Raw genomic sequence first — 26,166 nt, 5'->3', positions numbered from 1 at the left:
CTGTATGATATATATATATATATATATTCTCAGATATGAAATTCATTTTGGAACAGAAATTCTGTAAGTAAATTATTTTGAGTTTCCAATATGCTTCACTGAAAGGCAGATTAATGAAATGGGCAACTTATTCCCTGCTAAACATGGGAAATATTAGAAAAAAGTCTATAATGGCAAACTTCATTTTCAGCTCTTGCAAACCGCCATTTTAAATTGGTCTTACAGGCAGAACATTGTTCATTTATTTATTTGAAGAGGCTTACTATTTGCATATGTTATTTCTCTAACATTCACACTTTTCTACTGCACGTGGGACATTATTTTCATATTACTACCTATGGAATGGCAGTCACCTGGATTTTGTCCTACACACACATCATGAACAAGCATTTGGCTAGTGGACATGACAAGCTTGTTCTGCACACAGCCCCAGTCTGGGGGCTTGGGCTGGCTGGGTCAGGGCAGGAGGGGAAGGAAGGACGAACACCACCACAGCAAGCAGTGCTGAGCAGGAACAGGCACAATACCCAGCCAGGACACCTATGCAATCAGTCCCCACACTGCTGGGGCACACAGCATGAACACACCTCAGTGAGAAGCTTAGCACAACACTTGCTTCCATGATTTAGTACATTCATGGGCTAGGAAATCTTTTTTCCCTGCTGTATAACCATTTTGATGCTCATGTTATTTATCCTCTTACTCACCTACACCGGGGTTCTAGTAATTAAACTTTATTTGACCTACGCTGCTCTGAAGTCAGTCACAGGAGAAAAGTAATTTGCTATTTTAACATTTCAGATGTCTGAAGCTAAGAGGGGTATTGGTCTATGCTTGGAAGTGCTTACACACACTCCACCCATGACGTCTTATTCAGACTTAAAAAAGAAGTCTAAACCAATATCTCTACAATTTAGCCAAGTCAGAAACAGATGAAGGGCTACAGCTGACAACTCCTTTATGAGTACTTTGTTCACCGTGGATTGGCTTTTTTTCTTCTTTCAAAGCAAACAGATTTGTAAGTTTACCTTCTCCATACCATTACATGAATATAGGACAATGCTGACCAAGGAAAAGTCCTGTCCACCCCATAGTTTGAGAAGCATAATTAATGAAATTACTATTACAAAGCAACAAATAGCATCGTCTCCATCTCCAGCAAGTAAATCAATAGCTCCATTCACAACAGGCTTCAAAGACAATTCAACCCCAGGAAAGTCATGCATACTTACAAATTATAAAGCATATCAGCCATGTTGCTGCGGTAGTACAAGGCATTTCTATAGGCGCTTTCAGCTTCTGCAATCTTGCTCTGGCTCTTGAGAACATTTCCAAGGTTACCCCATGCTGTCAAGAGGAGAAAACAGTATTCAGAAAGGGCTGCAATCCAATTACAGATGACAGAGTATCCAAGTACCAGGAAGTTCCTCAGAGAGAAAAACTCCACAAAGAAACTGTCTTTATGGAATGGGAGGGGAGATTGGGGTTTTGTTTCCCCCAGTTCTCAGCATCTTACTGTGAGACTTGCATTTCATAGAGGTGATTTGCATGCACTCTGCATACATATGGCTTTTGGGTGGGAAAAGGAAATTTAAACAAAAAAGTCTCTATGCTTTAGAAATTACTGTAGCAAAGAGAAAAGACCATTTTATTTTATATCACCTCTAAACAAAAATCCCCAGGGTTAAGTATGGAATTGGGGCATCTTCCTAGTTTTAGGGTTTTTTAAAGCCTATCAACTCTAAACAGCAAGAAATTTTCCCAGAGTAGACATAGCACTCACTGAAGTATGAAAATTTGATATATGATGCAGGAATTGAAAGAATGGTTAGGTAAGTAACCAGGATTAAAAACATGCCATATGGATGTAAACATACTACACAGGTCACTAAAATGCTTTTTTTTTAACTTCGAAAACATGTGGTTCCTTTCCATACAATTTATTATGTTACACAATGTGCTTTTACAGCCCATCTATAAAGCACTTGAGGTAAAAAAATATTTAAGGCTCCACATGTGCTCTCTTTGCAGTTTTGTTGAGTGGCACAAAAACTACTTAAGAAAAGGAATTAGGACTAACATTTTATAGAAAATACAGCCCATGTTATCCACAATTTAGGAAGCTAATTTAACTGGCATTATAATTATAGCCCATGTGTATACATGAAAAAAATCCAAACCACATCATGCTTATAAATACAAGAAAGTTGTTTCATAAAACAGTTCTATTTTCACACTTTTTTTTTAATCAGAAAGAACAATGGAAAGAAGATGCATGTCCTTTCCACAAAACACACAATATATGTCAAAATATTCTTCTCTCCAGATGCACTAACCATAAACATTACCTCAAGCAGCAGTTAGCTCTGATGCTTCAGAGTTTTGGGTTTTTTTACAAGAATTTGTATCAATCCTGACTAATGCAAAATTTCAATGTAGTTTTAATAGGTTGATAATTGAGATAATATGTTTTTTTCCCTCAGAAAGTGCATCACTTTCAGGGTGCTGTAGTTTGTTTCAGAATCTTCCTACAACATGGATAGAAAGACCAGCAAACACAGCACTTCCTCTGAGCAGAATAAACTAATCATTGCTGAGAAAAAAAGCTATTAAATCTTTTTAAGATTTCTAAAAAATCATGTTATCCAACTGTGCATGACATATTCTGTAAAGCCAAAGAAAAAAAAAAAAAGTCATATTTCTATGAGAAAAGAAATAATTTCTGTTACTTCATTTTAGACTAGTATTTAATAAAATGAGAAATAATTAAAACATCATTTATCATTAAATTTACAAGTCACAAAAATGTTCCATCCTTTAGAAATAAAGCTGCTAAAACTATTCTCAGATTCACTCAACTTTTCCACTCTGTGCTAATATATATGCAGAATACTAAATCTATTTCACAATTACTGCTTCTATTCTTTTCTACACACAGAAAATATTTTGGAAGCAGCAATTAAGGTGACTAGCCAGCCTGTAAGCATTAATACTTGTAAGAAAACACAGATTTTTAATTTTTTGCTTTAAATTAATTTGTGAAAACACACCCTGACGTTGTTTCTGCAGTCATGACCACACAGTTTCCCTTAAGTGTATGTTCCTTATAATCTGTAGGTACTTTAGATTTCACTCTGATCTCCCATAACAGAACATTACATCAAATGACTATTTGGGCTACTGATAACATTTTCCTGCTATATAGTTATTTACTCCCAACCATTCTGAAGCTTGGTAAATGAAAGGATGTATAAAAGAAATGATTCAGCTCATCTTTTCATCTGTTAGATTGGAAAAACACTGTTAACACTGTTAAATGTAACAGTTTCTCCTCCACGCTTCATTTCATGCTTTACTGTTTAATATTTATCTGAGTTAATGCAATTTTTAAGGCAATATTTTACTTTACATTCTGTAAAATAATCTGTGTCAAGTTTTTAATATCAATACTTAATCTCCATTATTTCATTTTAAATGCATTCCATTTAGACTTTTGTCTAACTTGTAAAACTGTGCATGATTAACCTAATGTGATGCACTAGAACAAGTGACAGTAGCAGAAAATAGCAAACATAAAACACGATCATGTCACAATTTATCATTAATGGAAATATGAAAACTAAAGACTTTTCATCCAAACTATAAAAGCTTGGTATAAATCTTCACATCCATTTAAATACAGAATTAGTTAGATGAATGACCCAGTTCTGGCTGGAGATGAAGCTACATAGAACATTTTGCAGAATAAATGCTTAAGTGTAGAGATCATACTCGTGGCCCTAGAAGTTATGAACAGATATTATCTGCAGCAATCATATCCTCTTTGTTGCTGGTATATGAGGGAGAGTAAAAGAGGATGGTCTACATGGAAAAGAGGCTACATCAGCTACTCAAGGAACTTTATTCCTGCTTTGTCTTAAGTACCGCAACTAACCTTAAGAAAAACAAAGAATTTTAATTTTTAACTATAAATATTTTTCACTTAAAATCTGTATTACTTGAAGTTGCAAAAGGGAACATTAGCATTCACAAGTTGCTAAAGTATATACATACAGCACAATTTAATCTATAATTAAAGATTCTGTTTTTCCCCTATTGAAGACCCTATTCAGCACAAGAAGAAAAGCAAGCTGTGAATGAAAGAGCTTTGCAATATTTAATTTTTGCCTGCTGCTTAATTCCCTGTGCACAAACAACAAGACCAAAACAGACCCAGATCTTTCAGAAATAATACTCTATCATAGCATGGGAACAAAGGTAACATTCACATCTCACACACCTACAGAACAGTCAATCCATTCAAACTTCACTTAATTGCTCAATTTTCCATGGATCATACTCAATATAAATGGGCATATTAAAAATTACATCCATTTCACCACCTTTATAGTAAGGCAATTATAAACTGAAAAATCTCCTAATGCTTGAGAATTCCTATGCTTGTTACATTTGTTTGTGAGAAAATGAAACTTTTTAAATGGGTTTTGTTCTTCTCGGGTTTTTTTGGGTTTTATTTGGTAAATAAACAACAGGAGAAATTAGCACTAAGTAGGAAAATAAACAGTTGTTAAGTATTATAATTTTGGCCTCATCAAACTAGATTTCTTTCTATCAGACTTTAAAGATTGCATTTATGCCACCTTGCAGTGAGAGCTCAGTCATTTACTTGCTTTCAAAATGAATATGACAAATTCCAGCCTCAGTTTCTCAATGACCTCATTGGAACTAAGGATTACGACTAAACAATACCAGACTAGTATATTAAACCTTCTCTAAGCATCTTCATTCTGGAAGACAGAAAGGCAAACAACAGCAAAGCAAGAACAATATTGTCCAATCTAATTTGCCTGGATTTAAGAGACACATCAGACTAAAGAGAAAGGGTGAATTTTCAACTTGCAACTGAATTATGAAAACAAATAGGAAATGGAAATGAATGTGTGCAAATATCTTCATATAAATAAAACTCCCTTTCTAGTAAATCAAGGATCATTCTATGATATTCAGTGAAATGGAAATAGCAAAGCAATAAAGTGCCAGCAAAGAGCACCTGGGTGGTGCAAAAGCATGGATCTTGATTACTTCATCCACAAGGTTGCATTGAAAAAAAAAATCACAAATCATTAACAAAGATAATCCAATGTATTAAAGCAGGATTCTCCTTCCTACCCATCACCCCTAAATAGTCCACAAAAAGTTAGATAATTATAAAATTTATTTGGAAACTCACAACCTATTAATATATCTGCTGTCCAAACACCTCTGCTGAAATATGGAGAGGAAAAATGCTTATTCCTGGAGCATGACAATCCAGGTTTCCAGTTCAGGCCACTTCTACTTTTTTTTTTTCTTTTTTCCTTTTTAGCATCTGTTCTTAACATATTTTTCATTTTGCACTAGAAACTAATACTCTACAGCTATCAACTTTAAAGTCATAAATTACAAGCATTCACATTGCCACCTCACTCTACGGCAATAGCACCACAATGTAGGCAGAGACAAGTGTGGCAGCACGTTGTGAATCTCAGCTCTGTGGCAAAGGGGAGCAAACAGAATACTGAATATTCTTGGAACTTTCACTGACAATTTCACCAGGAATTAAAAGAGGTATATTCTGTTTTCAATTCTGTTGCTGGTCTATTGTTCAGAAGGCTTTGCCTCCTTGATGCCTTTCTGTTTGTGTTCTTGATGTTTGTTATTCATCAATTGCTTGCAAGTTTTTACTGCCAAGGATTGTATCTCACTATGGGTTTGCACAGTGACTACTATAACAATATGGATAGACACTGATGGATAGTAAGTACATGAAAACCTCTGGAGGAATGAAGCAAAGGAAGAGGAGGTGTTCTTGCAATACAGAAGAGGAATGTAAGGAATACTTCCCCATATAATTAGTATTCTCACAAAATAAGCAACTCCATTACTTAGAGTCTAAACATTGCAGGAACACTGATATCTGTTTATGCATTTTATATTTTGATCTATATTCTTAACTTGTGTAAAAAGATCAATCTTCCCTTCCACACATTTGGGAGCAGACAAAGCATTTGTTTGATTAAAAGAAAATAATAGCTTTTCTTTTTTTAAAGCTGGAAAATTTGTCATTCCTTTGAGTCTTTTGAGGACTTCTGAGTGTGATCTACTCCATGAAAACATTACAACCAATGTTTGTAAATGGAAAATTCGTCCTGCTGGAGGAGGAAAAAAAAGGCTGATACTTGCAAGAGAGGTAAATAAGTTTCCAATATCCAAATATTCCAAACTACCTTTGTTGAGTAAAGTGTGAAGAAATAGCACAACACCAGTTATATCATTCATATTTGAAAGTTATAACCATAGCTATAAAGAACAATATCTTTTCCTTCTAATTAAAAGGTTAGATTCATCAGCAGTTCATGGCTTTTTCCTTGTCAAGGGTTCTGCTTGATAAAGCAAAGTGGTGCTCCAGTCTTTAGTATTCACATTTCATCAGGCAATCACTTTGTTCTTGAGGGGGGAACAGTTTCATGAACAGAGGAATGACAGGTTTCCCCAATAAAACCTCTGAAAGCTCAGTTGCACACCCAAAGTAATGAAGAGAGCTCAACATCTAAAACAGTTTTTCTACAATACAGAGCCACTACATCTCACAAAGATATTCAGAAGATCAATTAGACCATGTTTGTAAAGTGGTTTGAGAATGAAAAATGGAACAGGTTGAGCATAAGTTCTGTATTATGTATGTTCTGTATTATGGTTTGTACAAGGTATTTATGTTTGTCCTGTTATTTCAAAGAAAGTATGATTTTTTCCAAAATATGTCAGAAATTCATGCATACCATTTGCAATAATTTTCCTCTAAAAATGCCACTTGTTAATATTACATTTTGATCAGGTTACCTCATTTTGCTAACTCAGCAGCAAAACTGCCCTGTTTCTTGTTTCCAAAAGGGATAAACACTTTCTACATAGCCATAATTTATGAGTTTAATCTACGTTGCACATTCATGTTTTTTTATACCAGTGGGTATCTGGTATTGTTGAGATAGACAGTATTAGAGATCTCTCACTTCCAACCTTACGGATTACTCTTCTTTATAATAAGGTTGTTATTTATATCAGCTGTTCAACAGTTCACTTGTTGATCAATTGCAGGGCTTTCAGAATGAAAACAGGTGAAAAAACCCCAGACTCAGAACCTATGCAGTGCTCAGAAAGCCATCCAACACCATGTCAGCACAGGTACTAAGCAATTCACTTTTGGCAGGCAGTGCTTCAGTTTTATTTCTTAGTTCTGAAATGCTGATACAAATGGGTATGAATGCATGATGCTCTACTATGCTCAGCATCACTGCCTGATATATCCACTTCACTTGCTGTTACAAAAAATTAACTTTTCCTGCACAGCACAGTGACTGTCAATGAACCTGAGAGGTGGACTGAGCAGCTGGTGTAGCATTTCATCATTTACCCAGTTTCGTCTAGAGTATGGACTACTTATTCTGCCTAGGACATACTTGCAGATTTTGGTAATCCAATTAGTTTTAATGAACCTATTCTCAAGTGTGGGGCGGCTCCACAATCCGGCTGAATAGTAAAGCAAGCCATCAAAGAAAAGTATGTGAGTATACTTAACTCACATACACTCCTATATGCCCTAATGATTCACTGCACATAACAGATTACTGTATGAAGAAATTCTTGTCAGTACATTTGTTTGAGGTGCCACAGGATCAAATAACTTCCTTACTGGTTTTAGTTATGTATCAACAACATAAAATATTTTCAGGTCAGCATTACAGAAACTCTTAACAGCACAGTCCACAACCAGTACTAGTCAACAGAAAAATTCAGGAAGAAACATACATGCTTCCCAACCACTCATCTCTCTGATGGTGGTACCATCTCATGTCTCCCTGGAGCTGCCTCAGTGCAGCCAGTGTGCTACATGGACAGCCTTTCCACTTCTCCCAGAAGGGAAAGACAATACTCCAGACAAAGCCATCCTGTAAAACAGATTCGGCCCATAAAGCCAGTGTTGATACTACAGAACCTCTAAAAAGATTCAAACCAGAAATCACAACCTCACTGCCATGTTGTCGGTGGTCTCTATAGATAAATAAACAAACACAACACCAACACACACATTGTTTTGACTATGCCCTCTCATTTCCCTGTCTTTGTACAATTTGCTTTTGTTAAATGTTGAAACTCTGATGAAGATATTCTGAGTAAGCTAAAGCTACTTACTGCAAGATCACAGACTTGAGAATACAACAGTTTTCTACCTCCCGAGCTATGCTGGCACACTTGAGTGCATGAGGAAATAGCTTTTCATCTGACTGAAAGGCAGCAACAAAGGACTGATAAACACAGATTATATTTTATTTCAACAGAAACACCATTGTCAAAGGAGATAACTGTCAGAGGTTACTTCAGGGCAATATTTCATGACACAGTGACTAGTGAAATTACTATTTCAAGGAATTCCTGTACCTACTGCACTCAAGGCCATTCAGCTCTGTCATACCTTCCCTCATGCTAAAATGATTTTTGGGAAGGCTGTAGTACGAATCAGACAAATAAACTGATCCAGGTTAGGGAAAAAAATGAGGAAGATGACAGTACAATTAACATCTAAATCTAGTCACTGTTGTCTTCACAGCAGAGCCCAATCACACCTTTGTCCAGTTTTGTTAGCTATGCCTGCACTGCAAGTGTGCGAACACTGTAAATATTACTGCCACAAAGTTCCCATTCCATGGAATTTCACAAGGGTCAGGAACAGAGCAGTGAACAGTGCTCGCCCAAAACTCTAATGATATAAAGAATTGCATTTTGTAGAGGCAATGGATTCAAATTACGCAAGAAAATGAAAGGAGGACAACGGAGCAGAAAAATACAAGTGGAAGATGAGGACATCTCTGAGCACCCCAGTCACCTCAGAATTAACCCTGAGGAAGCCTGAAAATGACTCAGGCAAGGAGATGACCATGTACTAAATCTGCCAAATTGTTTAAGTTTTTTAACAGCAGGTGTGGTTCTAAAAACATTATGATACATTCAAAATTATCACTTATGTCCCGAGTGACGAACTATATGCCAGCCTCCTGCAGCAATGGAAGGGTGCACTTAACTGATTGAAACAACAGTCCTGGTCCTCAAAGCTAAAAGGATAATCATTGGCTTCTTCCCAGGAAAGGGGAACAGAGAGGACAGTGTCCTGGAAACATGCCTGAGGAGCCACAGGGAGGGGAAAATCAGTGTTAGGGTATGTCAAACCAAGAGCCTCTTCAGATGTGCTCGAACGACATATGACAGACTTAGAAAAAGCAAATTAGTGCATATCCAGGAAGCAAGCTTTTCATAACACTTCAAGTTGTAAGGTTTTGTTTGTTTTATTTTAAACTACTTATAAAGGCAAGACAGGGCCTGTGAAGCTTTGCCAGTCAATACACACCCACACTGGCATGGAAATACAGGTGGCAGGAAGGAAGGTGGGTCATAACATTACCATTTCAGTTGATATGCTACAAAAGATTTGTCTTGCCAAATTAATTCCTCCTCGACCAGGGCTGGGGAGTTGTTTTGCACTGCCATTTTTAGCTCAGATGATCTTGTTGAATAATTTTGCAGAGCACCTCAGGGAATGCAGGGGAAGAAATAACAGTCTGATGAGTCCATATCTCAAAATTGTTTGTTTCTTTAAAAAGTCTAGCAAGTAATTGATAACAATTTCTCTTCCTATCACCCTGGAATTTAAAATTCACAGATTAGAGATGCTGTTGGACTATGCTCCAAGAGAAAGAAAAAATAAAACCAAAACACCATTATCTCCAGACCTCTACATATATATCAAGGCTTTCTGGCTATTCTTTCAGGCTTTCTGGTATTCTGCTGAAGGAGAAGCACATATCCCACAGTGGCTTGGGTTTCACAGGATGTTACAGCACTACTGAAGAAGTGAATGAGAGAACACTGTCACTGGAGAACAAATTCAGACATTGAACTGAACTGTAAACCACTTTCCTTCAAGCCTTTCAGCAAATTTGGCATAACCAGACTGTTTTGCTGAGGCTGCGCTGCCTGTGGCATGCTCAAATGATCTAGGTAACTACAGCTATTTCCCAAACAACTTACTAATGACCATTCCCTATACACTTTTTAATCATCCAAAGCAGCAACACCACCCATTTAGAGAGCCTCACACTGTTTTCAGAGAGGAGACTTTTTATTTAACTTACAAACAATTCCATGTGGTTCACTTACTAATTGAGCTTTCTCTTTTAAAGTTATTAAGAGTAGCAGAGAGAGGTAGTATTTCCTATTTGAAGAAATCTAAAGCATCTTGTACAACATTTATCCTTCAAATTCTGAAATTTTTGTTATGAACAAAGACACCAAATTTACCATGGCATATCCTGCATAACTTATGTATGGCAATAACAGACTTATATAGCCATATAAAATTATATACCATAAATCATATTTTTAATGTGTAATTACAACCTTTGAATATTTTACCTAAATAAGATCATTGCATCTCCCCAGACAGTAGCTGTTATAAGGGTTCTTACTGGTGTTTGGAAACATTTTACAACACTGACAGAAGACATAGTACCTTACAGTAATTTCTTTTAAAAAATAGCCAAAATTAAGTTTCTGACCAAAGCTGAAAATAATAACAGAAGTCAAGGAAAATATCAATGAAACATTTAATCAAAAAGTCTAAGTAACAGAAAGTTCTGGTGAATATGGTAGGAAAACTGATGATTATTTGGTGGTATGTTTCTCTGACAATTACTTTTAAGAAATGTTGACTAAAAAGTATGTCAAGAATCACCATAATAATTACATATCCTGATATTCACTTATTAACTAGCTCACTAAGGATATTATACTGCCATAAACATGGAGTGATCTTAATACAATCATGAACCACCAATGTTTAAAAAAATAATAAAAAAATAAATCTAATGTCTTATGAAAACAAGTAATATGAGTTCCATTCCCGAGGGAAAAATTGGGATTAGAGCGGCTTGTTCAAAGACTAAAGAAGAGCTCGTTAGCAAAATTAAAACAAGCTCATGAATACCTAATTCCAGATGCTATACTCCTATCACTGATATTTCTTAACAATCATAATATGCAAAACTTTAAGTGCAACTATTAGCAGTTTTATACTTTTAAAACCTGCTGGTTTGTGGCCATCTGTGCACTGAAATCACTTTCCCTCTCAAGTCTTGTTTTTCAAAAACCACATTTTCTATTCAGTGCAATGTTACATGAATTGGGCCGTTACCACTTTTTGAGTGATTTTATTACTATTGAAATTGAATGAAGCAAAGGAACAAGAAATAATTACTGTGCAGAATAATATTTTGGGCTGTTGGGCCAAAGATGAGTTTTACTGCCAAGCTGCATATAAAAAAATTGAATATATGCACCAAAACACTGAAATGCAATCCCAAATGCTCGAAGTACTTTTAAATGCCCCATGTGGTGTTTGTAAAAATACACACTTCTCTATTTGAGAGGGATTAAAAAATATCTGGTGAATAAGCTGTGTGTCAGAGCAATAGCTATTGGAAACAAAGCTTGAAATGTATTAGAAGAGAAACCAGTGTCTTCTCAGCATGATGTAAACTCTTAATAATAAGCATATTTGAAGAATGTTGCACCTTAAAATATTTCTTCTCCTTTTGTCTCCAGTCATCACTAGCAATACAAAATTATTACTAATGGAAAACAATGTTTTACTGCATCCTTTTTGTCTGAGGGAAATACAGCTTCTTTAGCCAGACTAGTACAAAGTATTATACCTCTTTCCTCACTGCACTACTGGTATTTTCATTGCCTGCTGAAGAAGGGACTTCTTAAGGACAGTGACTGTTAGCAATAAGTTATTTTCTAAGGGCAGATGAGGATAACTGCAGCAATCTGTGGAATCAGATGGAAACAGCTTCTAGTATTTACTCCTACCCAAGAGCACAGAACTAGAGCATGCAATCTCTATAATGACAGGCATAGATTTTTTGAAATTTTTTTTACATTTTTTTTAATCAGAGGACCAACTCCTCTTGGGTAAGAATAAATTTGTGTGCTGCTTTAGTAATAACCAATTTATGTAAATAAAGTGGAACAAAACTAACTCACATGATTCTTTTCTTTCCCCCCTACATAAACACTTCAAACAGTTCTTATAGCAAATACATTTGCTAGCTGCATAAGTTAGAGTAAAATAAAGAGAACATTAACACTATAAACTATTCAACATGGATAACAAAATGAAAATTGGTACTTAAAAAATTTTAAAAGCAGAGTGTCTTTTTTTTTTCAGTTCAGATTGAAAGGCAAGTATTATGCTACATAGAGAGAGTAAATAATCTATATGCTAAATTCAGCTTTGAGGATTCCTTCAATTTTATATACCAGATAGTATTAGCAAACTAAACAGTAAACTAACTACATAAAATGACACTAAAACTACAAAAGAATGAAAAATGCACTTGCCAATTTTCAGTGACTGCTCAGATGAGCATGCAGCTCCCTCACACACTGTTGTTCAACTAAGATGTTTAACAATCTGAACTTCAGATCTTGGCATTCACAAATGTATAAAGAAGCAGTCCTTACCAATCCTATGCTAAACTGATGATAAGGTAGGTGGAAAGTAAAAAAGAAATAAACATTAAAAAAGGAAAGATAATTATCCATGAAGTGTCAGAGAATACAACTGATCAAGGCTGAATGCCAAAGATGCAAAAAAAAAAAATAGTTAAGGACATTCTTTACATCTTCTAGATGCACAAACAGAATGAGTCAGAAAGTCCTCACGACCCTGGTGTAAAAGGGAAAAAACCCCAAAAGTAGGACAGGGAAAAGGAACATTGTGGTCCAGAAGAATATTTCAGTATTAGAATATCTTCTGAAAACATTAAGCAAAACTGAATGCTTCACATTCATAACAACTGGGAGTAGGAAGAAGAGTAGGAAGATAGGAGGACAACAGCTTTCTATATTTGTATGGTACAGCTCCTATATTCTTCTCTGTCAACACCATGTCTTGGTCCTACTTCTGCCCACTGAGAACAAAAGGGTAATCGATGCAAGAAGCAAGATGCTAAGAACAGGATGTTTAACCCAACGTAGGACTATAAGAGGTAGACTATATTAACTTTTAAAAACAGGTGAATAATTTTGTGAGATCTGCAAAAACCTCTTTACTTACTTATTTCAGTCTTTGTGTCAATCACCCGGAACATCTAAACAACTGGACTCCATCAGCAGAGCTTATTTGAACCAAGAAGCCTCTCACACTGATTTTGTCTTCATGTAATGGGTATTAAGGATTCTTTTTCCCCCTGCATGGGGATTCAGGAAAGGACTAAAGCACATACACAGGTCCCACTGACTTGCCGAAGATGTGAATGTATAACGTTTCACTAGCACTAATACATGGTGGAAAAGGACAAACACCTGAAAAACATCCAGAACTGGTTCTGAAGCCAGCAGCTGCAAGGCCAGCTTTAGTCAGGGTTTATTATTATTATTATTACAAACAATAATGTGCTAATATTACTTTTGGAAGCAGCCTAGTATTTGTTCTTGGTGTACATTCCATTGCAAAAACAGTAGCCACATCCACAAATTTAGCAAGATTTGAATACATGACTAAAGTTAAGTATTAATGCATGGCTAAAGTTAAGTATCCACTTGGTGCAGCAGGACAACTATTTCCAGAAAGGATCTTCAAAGCTTACTTACATCATGGCATACACCTGGATTCTAAAATTTCATCAGTAAATATGACCAAGCAACTAATACCTCTGCAGCAGTCTAACAATCAATGCCTCTTTCTATTATTTTCTACTTCATTGATCAGTATCTGTAAGAGGTACAGCAAACATATCATAATGGCCTTTGACGTTCATGTGTGGACTGCAAGGTAGCAAACGGCCCGGAGGGAAAAGATTACACTTTTTGAAACTTAGTTTTGGTACTACATGGAAAACTAGAGATAATGAAGCATAATGAGAACAATTATTTTGTGTGTCACTATGTTATATTAAAAAGAAGAAATCATCACCAGAGAATGACCCTCAGACTAATTGAAAAAGATGTGACAGGTACCACACACTTTTAACTTTTTTGTTTGTTTTTACATTTTGGGAGGTTTCCTCCACTATAAAGTAACACTCAGATAATGAGAACTGTTTTATATTAGTTGGGCTGCCCATTAAGTTGAAGGCAGCACAGAGAAACACTTGTGCCTTTCCCTCCCTAGGGTCAAAACATGCATACACCCACTGCAGGATCCATTAACTAAATTAATCAGTCTTGCATATTTCTCCCTCAAGTGCTGTAATGAGGCAATGCTTGGATCACTTTAAAGTTATTTGAAATGCTAGTCATAACCCAATACAGTAGAACAAGATGAGTAAAGATGCAGTCAAGGCATCTCAAGTCTTCATTATGACTCCACCAGCCAAGGGATGGCAGCTGCCTGCCACACTGAGGCAGCCAGGAAAGCTGGCACACACACGGTAGCTGGGGCACAGCATCACCACCTTCTTCTTGCTTGACTCTCCCACAGTGTATTTTGGGGTTTTTTTGAGAGATAATCCATGCCCCATGGTTTTGAGGGTCTTGACTCTCCCACAGTGTATTTTGGGGGTTTTTTGAGAGATAATCTATGCCCCATGGTTTTGAGGGGTTTTTTTCCACATTGTCAATGATTGACAAAAACAGCCTGGAGAAATGCAAACTGCAGAAAGGCTGTGGCTGCCTGCAGGGGTAGAGGCTTTCTCACCTGAGGCAGAACACTACTGTCTGCACTGCTTGCAAGGTGCCCCTGAGGGGGCCAGAAGAAAGTGTTGGTAAGGTGCTTATCGTGCATTTCTTCATTGAGGATTGAAAATGGAGAAGCCACTGAATACATTTGCTTCAAAGTCCCACAGCATCAGATGAAATGATATTCTTACATGTACTGCAACGCAGAAGACCTGATTATAAACCATTACCATGTGAGACAACTCCATTTCCAAAGCAGTTCAGCCACATTAGTTCACAAATGCACCTAAGTTAAAACTTGCCTTTCAAATGGCCTTATTAGTACAGGCACATCAGCTCAGTGTTGTCACACAGCAGCCACTGAGTGGCTTTCATCTTGCTAGGCCAGAATACAGATGGATCTGGAACAAAACACTTGTCTCTACTTTAGCAAAGCTGGTCTTTACCAACTTCTACTTCTTTATCAGTTCTCACATGAAGAGTTTTTGAAGGGATTCCTCATTGCCTCTGAGCCTAGGACAGAGGAGGCCCTTTGCGTGAGAAGACAGGAAAAGAAGAACCATCAGGGAAATTTTCAGAAGTAAGAAAATATTACTGAGGAAAAATAGTTACAGAGAAATGAGGAGGGATGGCCTCATCTTAGAAGCCTAAAAGTAAGAAAAACACTTCTCCACTTTACCATTTGACTGAGCAGTTCATTGTCAGACTATCTGAATAGTCTATTTATCACCAGCATTCCTAAAACTAAAAAAAGAGGCAAACAAAAATAAATTGTTTTTCCTACATCGACCTCATTTAATTACTGAAGAGTAGTTTGAATTGTCGATCTCCTAATGCTTCAGTAGGATTGGCAGCCAGTCTAGTCCAGTCAGGCTTGCCTGATTGTATGAGAACTAGAAAATAAAATTAGCATAGTCAAAGCCAGGGATAATCTAGGAAGTATTCACAATAATGAATAGAGTTGGGTGACAGGTCGCTTTAGCTGGGAGTTTCTGATACCCAGCCTTGTTACAATGTGTGTGGGCTAGTAAATATTCAGCAGAAGTTTAACAGGATATTTGAAGGAGATTTAAAGTCAGCTCAGTCACGTCTATATCATCGCACTGACATGATGCTTCGCTTTTACATAACTTACAAGACACTTCTTATATGGCAAGAAACCAGATGCATGAATCTGCATACTGAGATGCATATAATGATAATAGCTTGCCTTGTCTCCCGGGAACATAATACCCAGTACTCTAATTTCCAGACAATCCTGCAGCCATTCCTACTATTGGATAAAAACTGGCATTATACCATTTCTATCACAAAATTTGGCTCAATGCAAGCAGGCAAGTACTGACACATTCTGGGCTATCAGGATTTCCACCAAAGGCAAAAATGGACATACATTAACTAATCAAATGCATACACACTGTTTTCTTTCCAAGGAATGCCAACGTTTTAGTGCAAACTTTATCTTGTCACTAAACTGCTAAGTCTTGGAGCATCATATAATCACTCTGGTGTGCTGTCTGGCTGTACAGTTACTTAATTTCTTGCTCTCCTGTGCTCATTTTAGAAGGAAAAAAAAAAGGTAAAATAAATGGGATGTGCTTGTTCACAATTAACAAAAGCCACTTACTGCAGCAACAGGTTTAATAATTTTCCTAGGGTGAGAAAGGATATGGAGAAGAGTTACAAAATCAGACTGACGATTGACAAGCTACTATAATGTTGCATTGCAAGGCATCTTAACTGCCAAATCTACTTTTTCACTCCCTATCCACTCACAGTAACACCTGCATTTGCCTCTTACTATCACAGCTTTTAGACTATGACATAACTGTCTAACCAAGAAACAGAACTTTGTCAGCAGACAACTTTACATCATTTAATGGGTTTCTGAACAGAGGACTAAAAAACTCCAGTGTTTAAGTGCTGTCAAATTTTTCTTTCACAGACAGGCAAAGCAGTCAACTGATCCCTTCTCACTTCTGATGAATTGTGAATAACGAAGGCTTAGTCAATGTCTGCATTGCACTTACAGGTGGTATTTTGACCGTTCGCATACAAACTTGCATGTGTGCCAAGAGCAGTACAGCCAGGCAGAATGGTGTTCAAGATCCCAGCTGGATCTGCCATGTACTGCTGAAATCACAGAGCCACAGCTAAACATTGTTACTGATCCCTAAACCAGTGGGTTTACTGCCTGTTTGGATGTGTTTACACTACCCGTAGTCCATTTCATTACACCAGAGATACAACCTTTCAGAAATGTAGCTGGGCAATGTTACGAATAGCTGACGTTTATACTTGAACAGGAGGGCATAAGTATTTGAAAATAACTCTTTACAGTACTTGTATACAGGGGAAACTACAGTAATTTCCTAGGCTGAATAATATGACCTCATTTCCTCATTTTTATTATGTAGTATTGACGTTATTTGCATCAGATGAACTAAAGAAACAGCACCTCCCTGATGCTGTCCTTTACTGTTTCTTATAGTTTCTAGTCACAGAAAACAGAACATTCAGTGAACATATGAAAAATTCTCATTAGCATGATAGATGCCAGATACCAAATGGAAAATTACCAGGATGGGGTCTGTAATACTAATAATGCATCTTTAATTCCAAAATAGAGTACTAACTAATATCAGTGAAAAACAAAGCATCCTCTTACCTTAGGGTCTCGTTTTCTCCATGTTAATGCCAAACCTGTAACACCTAATCAAAACACATTCCTGTTTTTCCTAATTTTTTACTAATGCGCATGCCACTGCAACTTGAAAGGGACATTTCTTAAAGTATCCTCTTTAGATGTAGCTAATAAAATCAGACAATTCAAAGGCAAAGACAGACTGAAATAAGTAAAGCATTCAGCATAAAGAGCAAAAATTACCTTTGGCAGGGTTCACTTTTATTCCTGACCTATACAGCATCTCCTCATTCTGCCAGTCCCCATTCCTGACAACAGTCTTGAGTCCATAGAAAACAATTAACGCAGCAGTGGAACAAAAAACCAAGTTCTTCAGAAAGCGCTTTTGGGCTTTGACATAAAGGGCCCTGACACCTACTGTAACCAGCAGGCAGAAGCCCATACTAGGAACATACAGCACACGCTCTGCTATTACAAAGCCGACATAGAAAAATAGGTTTGTGGCAGGAACAAAGGGCACTATTAACAAAGAGAGAGACAGAATGACAATGTTCTCAGTTGAAGGAAGCTGCAGTTTCTGAATTTCATGGGGTTTTATGCCATTCTCTTCTTTTGATGCAAAGCTTGCCTTCACCTCCAGTGTCTTGTACTCCATCTCTGAGTGGCAGCTATGCCCATTAGCATTCTGCTTGCCGTTCATTACAGCTTTTCCATTGCATTCTCTCTCATTGCTGGAGCCCTTCAAGCTAAAGTAGGCAAGGAGGAGGAGTCCAGCATAGAAGGCCACAGTGTGTAGATTCCTCCAGTCACTGACTGCTTTTAGAAGAGGCACAGCATCCATAGACCAGTCAAAGCTGAGGGTATCTGGGCACAGCAACAGCCAGAGGTTCTTGGTTGGCAAATAAAAGAAGGTCAGCGTACGCGTGAGAAAACTGTCCGAGTCAGCTGCTGGATTGTCAGAATTGGAAAAACTCGGGGGCTTGTTGCCCATCCAGTATAAGCGGACACCCAGCAGTGCAGTCCCCCAGGAGGTCAATAAACCAATGCTGAAGAAAAGGGTCAAATTCTTTCTCTGAAAATAAAAAAAAAAAAAAAAAAAAAAAATCTTAGCATAAATCAACACCAGCCATTTAGTTCTGAAAATTATACACAAAAGAGAAATTACCTGCTACAACTTTTTTTTCAGTAATGGAAACAAGCACAACAGATCTCATTATCTGACATTTGGATCACAAAATGGTGGGGTATGTTGTTGACCACAGACTGAAAGAACTGGCTCTTTCATTTAAGCTGTATCAAGCCTGTATCAGTCAAGCCTTCAGACATTTTAGGGCTGTCAGTCCTTACTTAAGATTTAGTTGTGCAACCCTTTGAAAACTCCTTATTTGAGTGGAATTTATGGAATCTTACAACGGTTTCCATATAACATCCCAAATCCTTCCTTTGTTTCTGGCTGTGACCAAAACAACAGTTTGCTTTAACAAGATGTACAGCTTAAAAAACGTTCCAGTTCTGTTTTCCCTAACAAAAGTATTTTCTAAGGCATTTCACCAGAGAACTGCTTAAACTTCACGAGAAAGCAAGAGAAGAAAATAGACACAGATTCCATGTTGAGGTCCTCCAGCTCCTACCTATTAAATACAGTGGATTGTTTGAAGCCTTCAGACCTACCTACTACTTAAAGTCCCACTTCATTTTGCATCTCACAGCCAAACAATATTGGGTGATTTTCTTCAGGCACACCATATTAAATAAGTGTTCCAAAACCTTTCACATCTTCATATCCATATAGATAATATTATGTGAAGCAGGCAGCTGACTCTGTTGGAGTTATCATGCCAGCAACTTGAAGAACTTCCACTTATTTATGGAATAACTCAACATTTTCCAGCAAGAACTGCTTCTTGGGTCATCCCCCCTAGTGTGTCCAAAAGCACTTACTTATTTAAATGCTTGCAGAAACATACCACTTCTGCCTAAATGGGAATCAGGAATCTAGATTTTCTCACCTATTTCTAGGACAGATGAGCTTAAGTTCTGCTCTCAATTACATGTGCATCCTAAATGAAAGCTGGTTTGCATTACTCTCTGCAGAAGAATCTGTAAAAGCTAAAATATGTGTATTTTTATATTTCAACTTCTCAGATGCCTTTTATAAGAAAAAGACTAAACTATTTGCCAAATAGTTCCAGATACAGTGTAAGTGCTTTGATAATCTTTCCCCATTATTAGAAGGAATTATTTGTCAATCATTTTTCATTTTATTAGGTCCATTTTTTCCATCTTGCATGACACATTCCTGGGATTGTTATTCAATGGTTCCTTAGTTATTCAGAAGCAGGACCTCACATTGGAATGTTTCATCTTATTTCTCCAAAACAGCTCATTTTTCTCCTTTGTGGGGGGACTCTCCCCTTGAAATCATGAAATACAGATGATTGTGCTGCTCCAATTTAGATCAATTATTAACAGTTTTCTACCATCAGTTTTACTGATGTTTCAGCAACAAGATACAGTTTAGTCAGGATAATCTTATAATTATCTTATAATTGATCTTAAAATTTATCATGAAGAAATTTATTCCTTTTCACATTTCTGTAGAGGTTTTCCTTGTGAAACTTAGAATATTATATGGCAGTTAGATTAATTCACTCAGTTTTGACGCAATATGGAAGAATTTAATGGACATATTAGTAGGGAACAAACACATATATAATGAGAACATATACACACTTGTATCAGAAACATCTAACAAATGCTGGCACTTTTTATACATCACACAAAGCCTGGGCCCACAGATTAATTTGCCATATTAATTGCAGTTTGATGTATTAGCTTTTGCATATTTCTATATCCTGGAAAATCCACAATATTTTTGGTAATATATCAATCAAAACCCATGATAACTACACTCCCTGGAAAGCCTCCTATAACAACTTTGTTGTATTTGTAAGCTGGATAATACTTCACAAGCCATCTCACATACGGTTTCATCCACCCCTGCCCAAACTGTTTAAATGTTTCTAATGTTATAAAAGCTGTGGAAACTGGTTATCACTGAAACTTCCAACTGCCTATTTGGAATTAAAAGTTTGTTCAGATTTCATGGATTTGCATGTACACCCTCATAGTAAAACCTGATGTCCCTGGTTCAACTTGTCCTTTCATTCCTGTCACATTTTGCTCTATGAAAATTTTTCTGCCCACCCCTCTGGCTAAATTATTTCCAACCTCATTTCCTTAAACATGCATATAGACAACTCTCAAATGCTAAATGTGACATTTTTCGCTCTAAATTTTACACACACTTCTAAAGTCTCTTAAAAGGAGGCTGCTTGGACAGAAAGAGGATGGGAACTGAAAGATGGTGGGTTTTGTTAGCTTGTTTTAATTATAAGTTCAGAGCAAATCTTTGCTGGAAGGCTGTATACAACTCTAAAGATTAAGATATCTTAAAAATTAAAGAAGTAAAACCTGATTAACAGATCACTGCTGGAGTAACTGCTTGCAGCCTTCCTTTTAAGCTTAAATTTAAGATCTGTAAGATCTGGATCCTCACACTAGTTGGTTCTACAAAGAACACAACTTATCCATGCAGAGTATAGTGTTTCATGCTTTAACAAAACTTTTTTTTTTTACTATTTTTAAGCATGTTACACGACTGCCAAATGAAATATTTAAGCATTCACTCATGGAGCTCAGAGATATCCAAGTAGGTGGTTCTCCATACCAGCATATCAATTTATCATGCTGGAAAGCACTGGTTAACTAGGGAAGAAACTCTGGTAGATTCTTTAGTAGTAGTTAATCGACTACAGGAGTGAAGTGCAAATATCCTGTTGTTGCCTCACACACAAATGGTTTCTGTCCTTCCGCAGAAACTATTTTAGACATGGATCTTTTCAAAAGCTTTACAACTTTTTAAAATTAACTACATGTTAACTACAGTTAGCAACAACTTGGGGAACACTGGCATGCCATGGTGAATTTGCAGATTTCAGAGAAGACTCAGTCTAGAATCAAGACTATAACTCCCTAACACTTAAGCTTCTGTCACAACAATTTAAAGTAGGATACCTTTTTTTTTTCCTTAAATCACACAGATAACACTGGCCTCGGAGAGAAAGACAAACTTATTCTCCTTTTTTCCTCTCTTAACGTTCATGGCTTTTGCACAGTTTTTATCCCTCTGTGCTAATATAGTCAGAGATAACTAGAAAGGTTTAGCACACATTTTGGCTTTACTTTCTTCCAGGCTTTGTATAGTAAACCAAAGGAAGAAAAAGTCATTCCAGCAAATTATTAAAATTAAATAATATAGCCAGTTCCCCAGTAGACTCTTGACTACAAAGAAAGTGTTTTCAAAAAGAACTCTGCTCAGCCAAGCACTTTCACTAGCAACTCTTCCTCTAATCCTCCTGACAGCCTGTGCTCCTCTGACTGTGTACATTTAGTGCAGCTCAACAGCAGGAAGAGATCCTCTGTAATGCTTGGCAGAAAGGATTTGGATTACTATACTCATGAGTCCTAATCCAGCCCATCTGCCATATGTTTTGACACCCCCATAAATCCTCTAACCTTTCATAAGTAGTCATTTTCATCTGGGAAAAAAAAATGAGCACTGATTTAGATCAGATTTAACATCTCTCCAGCCTGCTAACAGGCAAGTAACACGACTGCAATTTTAGTCTTTGAGACTATAGAAACCTTTTTCATCTCCCTATCAAAATCCATCTGCATGACCCACCCACATTGCACATTTCCCTTGCATTAAATCCTAATTCCTCACTTCATTATACTGCTCTTCAACAAGGCACTGCAGAAGATTTCTTCATCAGGCAGCCCCTGACGAAGCTCAGTCATCACCCAAGTGGTATCCAAAGCATTTTCAAAAGGTACTGTTCTTTTAAAGTCACCTTGGCCATTTCACAAAGCAGCATTAAATACTGCATATGGTCAAGGCAATCCAGATATCAAAATCATCACACAAAAAATGTTATTTTTAGAACAATGCAGAAATTAATGTAGGTAAGTCACCAGGCATTCTAACTTAGGGCTCCTTAAAAATATGTTGTCTTGAAAAGTGGGACTTCCCAAAGCAGTAAAATGCTGCCAGATCACTAGACTGATAGTACCCTCTTTCCACAGTAGGTAGGGCCTCCTGGATCACAGCTCAGCTAAGTTTAAGCAGAACTAGAATTCAAAATGTGTCTCCACCAGGAATGAAGCTATTTTCTGTTGTCCCCAGCTAGGACACAGTACTAAGATGAAGTGGCCTTTACCAGTGCCTGATCATCTGCCCAGTTTATTGCTGCTTGCATTACCTACTAAATGAAGTTCACTCATTTACACTGCTGATACAACAACAGCTGGCCTGAAGGTCTGTTTTGCCTCTGAGTTAGAGCTCTGTCTATAGCTTGTCCAATATTGGGACCAACTGTACATATCTAATGACATTTACTTCTGGTGTTATAACCCCGCACAATTCTTCCTCGACAAGGAAGTCCATACATTCATAAAACAGCTGAGGATTATATGTACATATTTTATAGTAATTAGCCCGTAGCACAAGTTGAGCAGTCCTTATTGCTGTTGACTGGCCTTACTAGAATTTAATTGAGTTATAAATAATGGCATTTAAAATTGCCCAAAGTCTTACCCTAAAATCTTCCATTCTTTAATATGAATCTTTAATTTAAAAAAACCAAAACCCAAACCCACGAGGACTCTTACCTTTCCCCTGAAAAAGACAGTTATAATGACTATAGGGGAAAAGATATACTGCATTAAGAACAGAAACTCTATGAATGTCTGAAGACAATACAAGAGCAAAAGGACTACAGTAGCTTGATAAATGTGTGTGCATAACCAATGCTAAAAACAAAAGGCTCTCTTCAAGTCTAAGTTGATACAGCCAAATGCAGTGTGATGATGGTGATGCTATGGATATCTACCCAGAGTTAATTTACCTGTCTGTAGCAGCAAGAACTTTGCACAGAATATTAGAAACCCATTGGCACCAGCCAAATGCCATTCCTGAACTGCCACACTGCTCAGGAATGCTGTCCAGCACTACTGTTACCACTGTACAGGCAGACAGGTGGTCCTACAGTCATACCTGCATTTCATTTTACAAGTATTGTCTCATTCGAGAGCTTTTGCAGTGAAGAAAGAGCACTGCACTTTCTGCGGTAGACAAAACACTGAGAGCTCACTGAACATGCAAGTATGTTGGAAGGCAGAACTGGAATTCAAAATGCTTTTGAAATAACAGAGAAATGTTCAGAAAAATAAACCTGTATAAAAGACCAGGACAACACCGACTGCTTAAAGCTAGACAAGTATTAGAAATGGAACAGGTAGTTGGCTTATCTTCAGAGAAGTACAAGGGATTATCACATATCACAAGCAACTCTTTTAAACCACTACTAAAATGGTAAACACCGTACTGAGACTACAGATGAAAGCTCACCCTCCAAGATGTGTCAAGTAATCCTTCCGCTCTTCTCAGTACTAGTAAATCCTAAAAGGGTCTGGTTCCAACACAGAACTTGCAGAAAGAAAAGAAGGAACTGGATAAAGCAACATGACAGAGTAGTAATTCATATTCATTCAAAGGAAACCAAAGCAGGATTCCCGCTGTGTAAAACGGTACCAGTTTGCCATGTGTACTACAGGGAAGCAGGACAGCCTCACAGATGAGTGGCATAGCTGTGGTGGGCAGCACAGCTCAGTATTACACTTGAGCAAACTGACCAGTAGGCCCCAAGGAGAAAGGAAGGTTTCCCCCAGTCCTACTGGGAAGACAAAGGCTGTACCTGCTGTATAGCTGGGCTGTCTGCTCAAGCAACGAACGCGTATGAAAATGAGTACCCATGACTGAGGCTCACTGTATCATTTGTATCTCCTACACTGTATCAAGTAAATCTGGCCTGACAATGTTTTTGAACTATGCATGCTGTGTAAGGTGTTGGCAATTTACTAAAGCCCTGCTTATTTGAGTGGATGGATATGCAGGTTTTCTTAAAAAAGTTTGTTCTGGTCTTTGCTACACCATACACACATGCTTAAGAAAAAAAGTATAAAATGGCTCTTAAGAGCATAGACTACAATCCTACCTACCTAGTGACAAAAATTATTATGTCACATTTCATGTTTCCTACATTAATAAGATGGCAATAAAGGAAAATTAAAGCCTATGAACTGGTTTAATATGCAGTGGAAGAAAAACATGTAATAAAAATGTAAATACACACATTCTTTTCAACTGACTAATGAAAATAGAAATGCATTTTATGAGAAAAAATGTCATTTAATCCCAGATTAAGCCTCTGGCAATGACTAAGCAACTTTATCAACCCAGGAGAAGGAAGTCATCAATAACCAATTCATGGGATACTTGGGATAAAGAGCAAGTTAGCTCTAGATTTGACAGAAGCAGCTCTCTAGGTCTAAAATGATCTATGAGCTGGAAGCCCATTGACCTACAAAAGGCAGTTGCTACAGTTGATAACAGGATTCTAGAGTGAATCATGGATAACTGGCAGCATCTTATGTATGTGAAGGTACAATAGGATGGCCAAAAGACACTCAGAAGTAGCATAACTGTTATGCTTGAAGTCAGTACTTTTGAAGTAGGAATACATTTCACAGTATCAAACACATACTAGTCATTTATTTCAGATGCAGTGCGTATTATAAATAGCAGCCTAAAGGATGTCTCCTGTGGTCTGGACGCAATTTCTGTTTAATTAGTACTTATTCTATGCAACACTAGCACCAGATTTCAAACAATGGGAACCACAAAGAACTGGAGAAGTTAAAGGCAACACAGCAATGACTATCAGTCTCAGAAAGCCTTCAGAAAAAAAGTGATTTACTACAAACCTTCAAGATTCAAAGTCATGGCCAAGAGCACATGACAGGTAATTCACAAAGAATGCTAACAAATAGTAGGTCACTACCACTGATTAAAAGCTTGGTTTCCAAGTGTATTGACAGGAACTCCTCTCAAACTCCTAGTCAAAACAAACAGAATGAAGCACATTTATGCCTCCTTCCTCACCTAACCTAGTCTTGCCTCCCACATAGCTAACCAGATAGACACAAAGCACAGGCAATACAGTTCCGGAGTTTGAATGGTTACACTTGAATGTTTGAAGAACACACATTGGAGTAGAAAAAAAAACCCAAACAAAAACAGAAACAAAGCAACCAAACAAAAATACCCAAATAAACAAAATAACCCCAATAAACTACCTCATGATAAAAATTAAATGAACAACCTTTGTAAGACCTGACCAGTAAGTACTGCAATCTTGAGAAGCAAGACTGAGAAAATTACCATTTTAATAACAATTTCATTTGCTTCTCTTATTCATTAGATCACCAGTCTCTTAATAGAACTGGTTATGGCCAAAGAATAATTTGAAGAAGCAAGAGCTTGCTATGTCCTGCGTTAATTATTGGGGAAGATTTTTTGTTTGCATTCCCTATTGAACACACTAAATAGAAATTGGAATGAATACCTATTAGAAAATGAATAGAGAGAACAAATTAAACTTTTTGCTGCAAATAGCCCTGGCTAACTACACAAGTAATCGCTATCCAATGATAGCAAAGAGTGTTGCAAAGCTATCACAGGAATAGAAATGCACAAATATAAGAATATCTAGTCAATAATAAAAACTGCAAACACTACAGTAGAAAATTTCCTCAAAATCATGCTTAATAATAATAACAGAATACCT

The 26,166-nt window shown here is 37.1% G+C and overlaps 1 protein-coding gene across 1 annotated transcript in view; it reads right to left on the bottom strand.

Annotated features, from left to right (window-relative positions):
• Positions 1-1,232: 1,232 nt before the first annotated feature.
• TMTC2 (transmembrane and tetratricopeptide repeat containing 2) overlaps positions 1,233-26,166 on the bottom strand; it is a gene marked incomplete at its 3' end in the record, with an annotated part of 55,746 nt that continues 30,812 nt past the window's right edge. Inside the window, exons 2-3 of the mRNA XM_009072255.1 lie at positions 17,660-18,488; positions 1,233-1,347 (exon numbers count right to left, since the gene is read on the bottom strand). Of these exons, the coding sequence (XP_009070503.1) occupies positions 1,233-1,347; positions 17,660-18,488 (944 nt within the window). The remainder of the gene's footprint in view (positions 1,348-17,659; positions 18,489-26,166) is intronic.

The sequence above is a fragment of the Acanthisitta chloris genome, unplaced genomic scaffold, assembly GCF_000695815.1.
Source record: "Acanthisitta chloris isolate BGI_N310 unplaced genomic scaffold, ASM69581v1 scaffold16433, whole genome shotgun sequence".
NCBI classification, from domain to species: Eukaryota; Metazoa; Chordata; class Aves; order Passeriformes; family Acanthisittidae; genus Acanthisitta; species Acanthisitta chloris.
The sequence above is the reverse complement of the archived record's forward strand: the minus strand, read 5'-3'. Positions and strand labels throughout refer to the sequence as shown.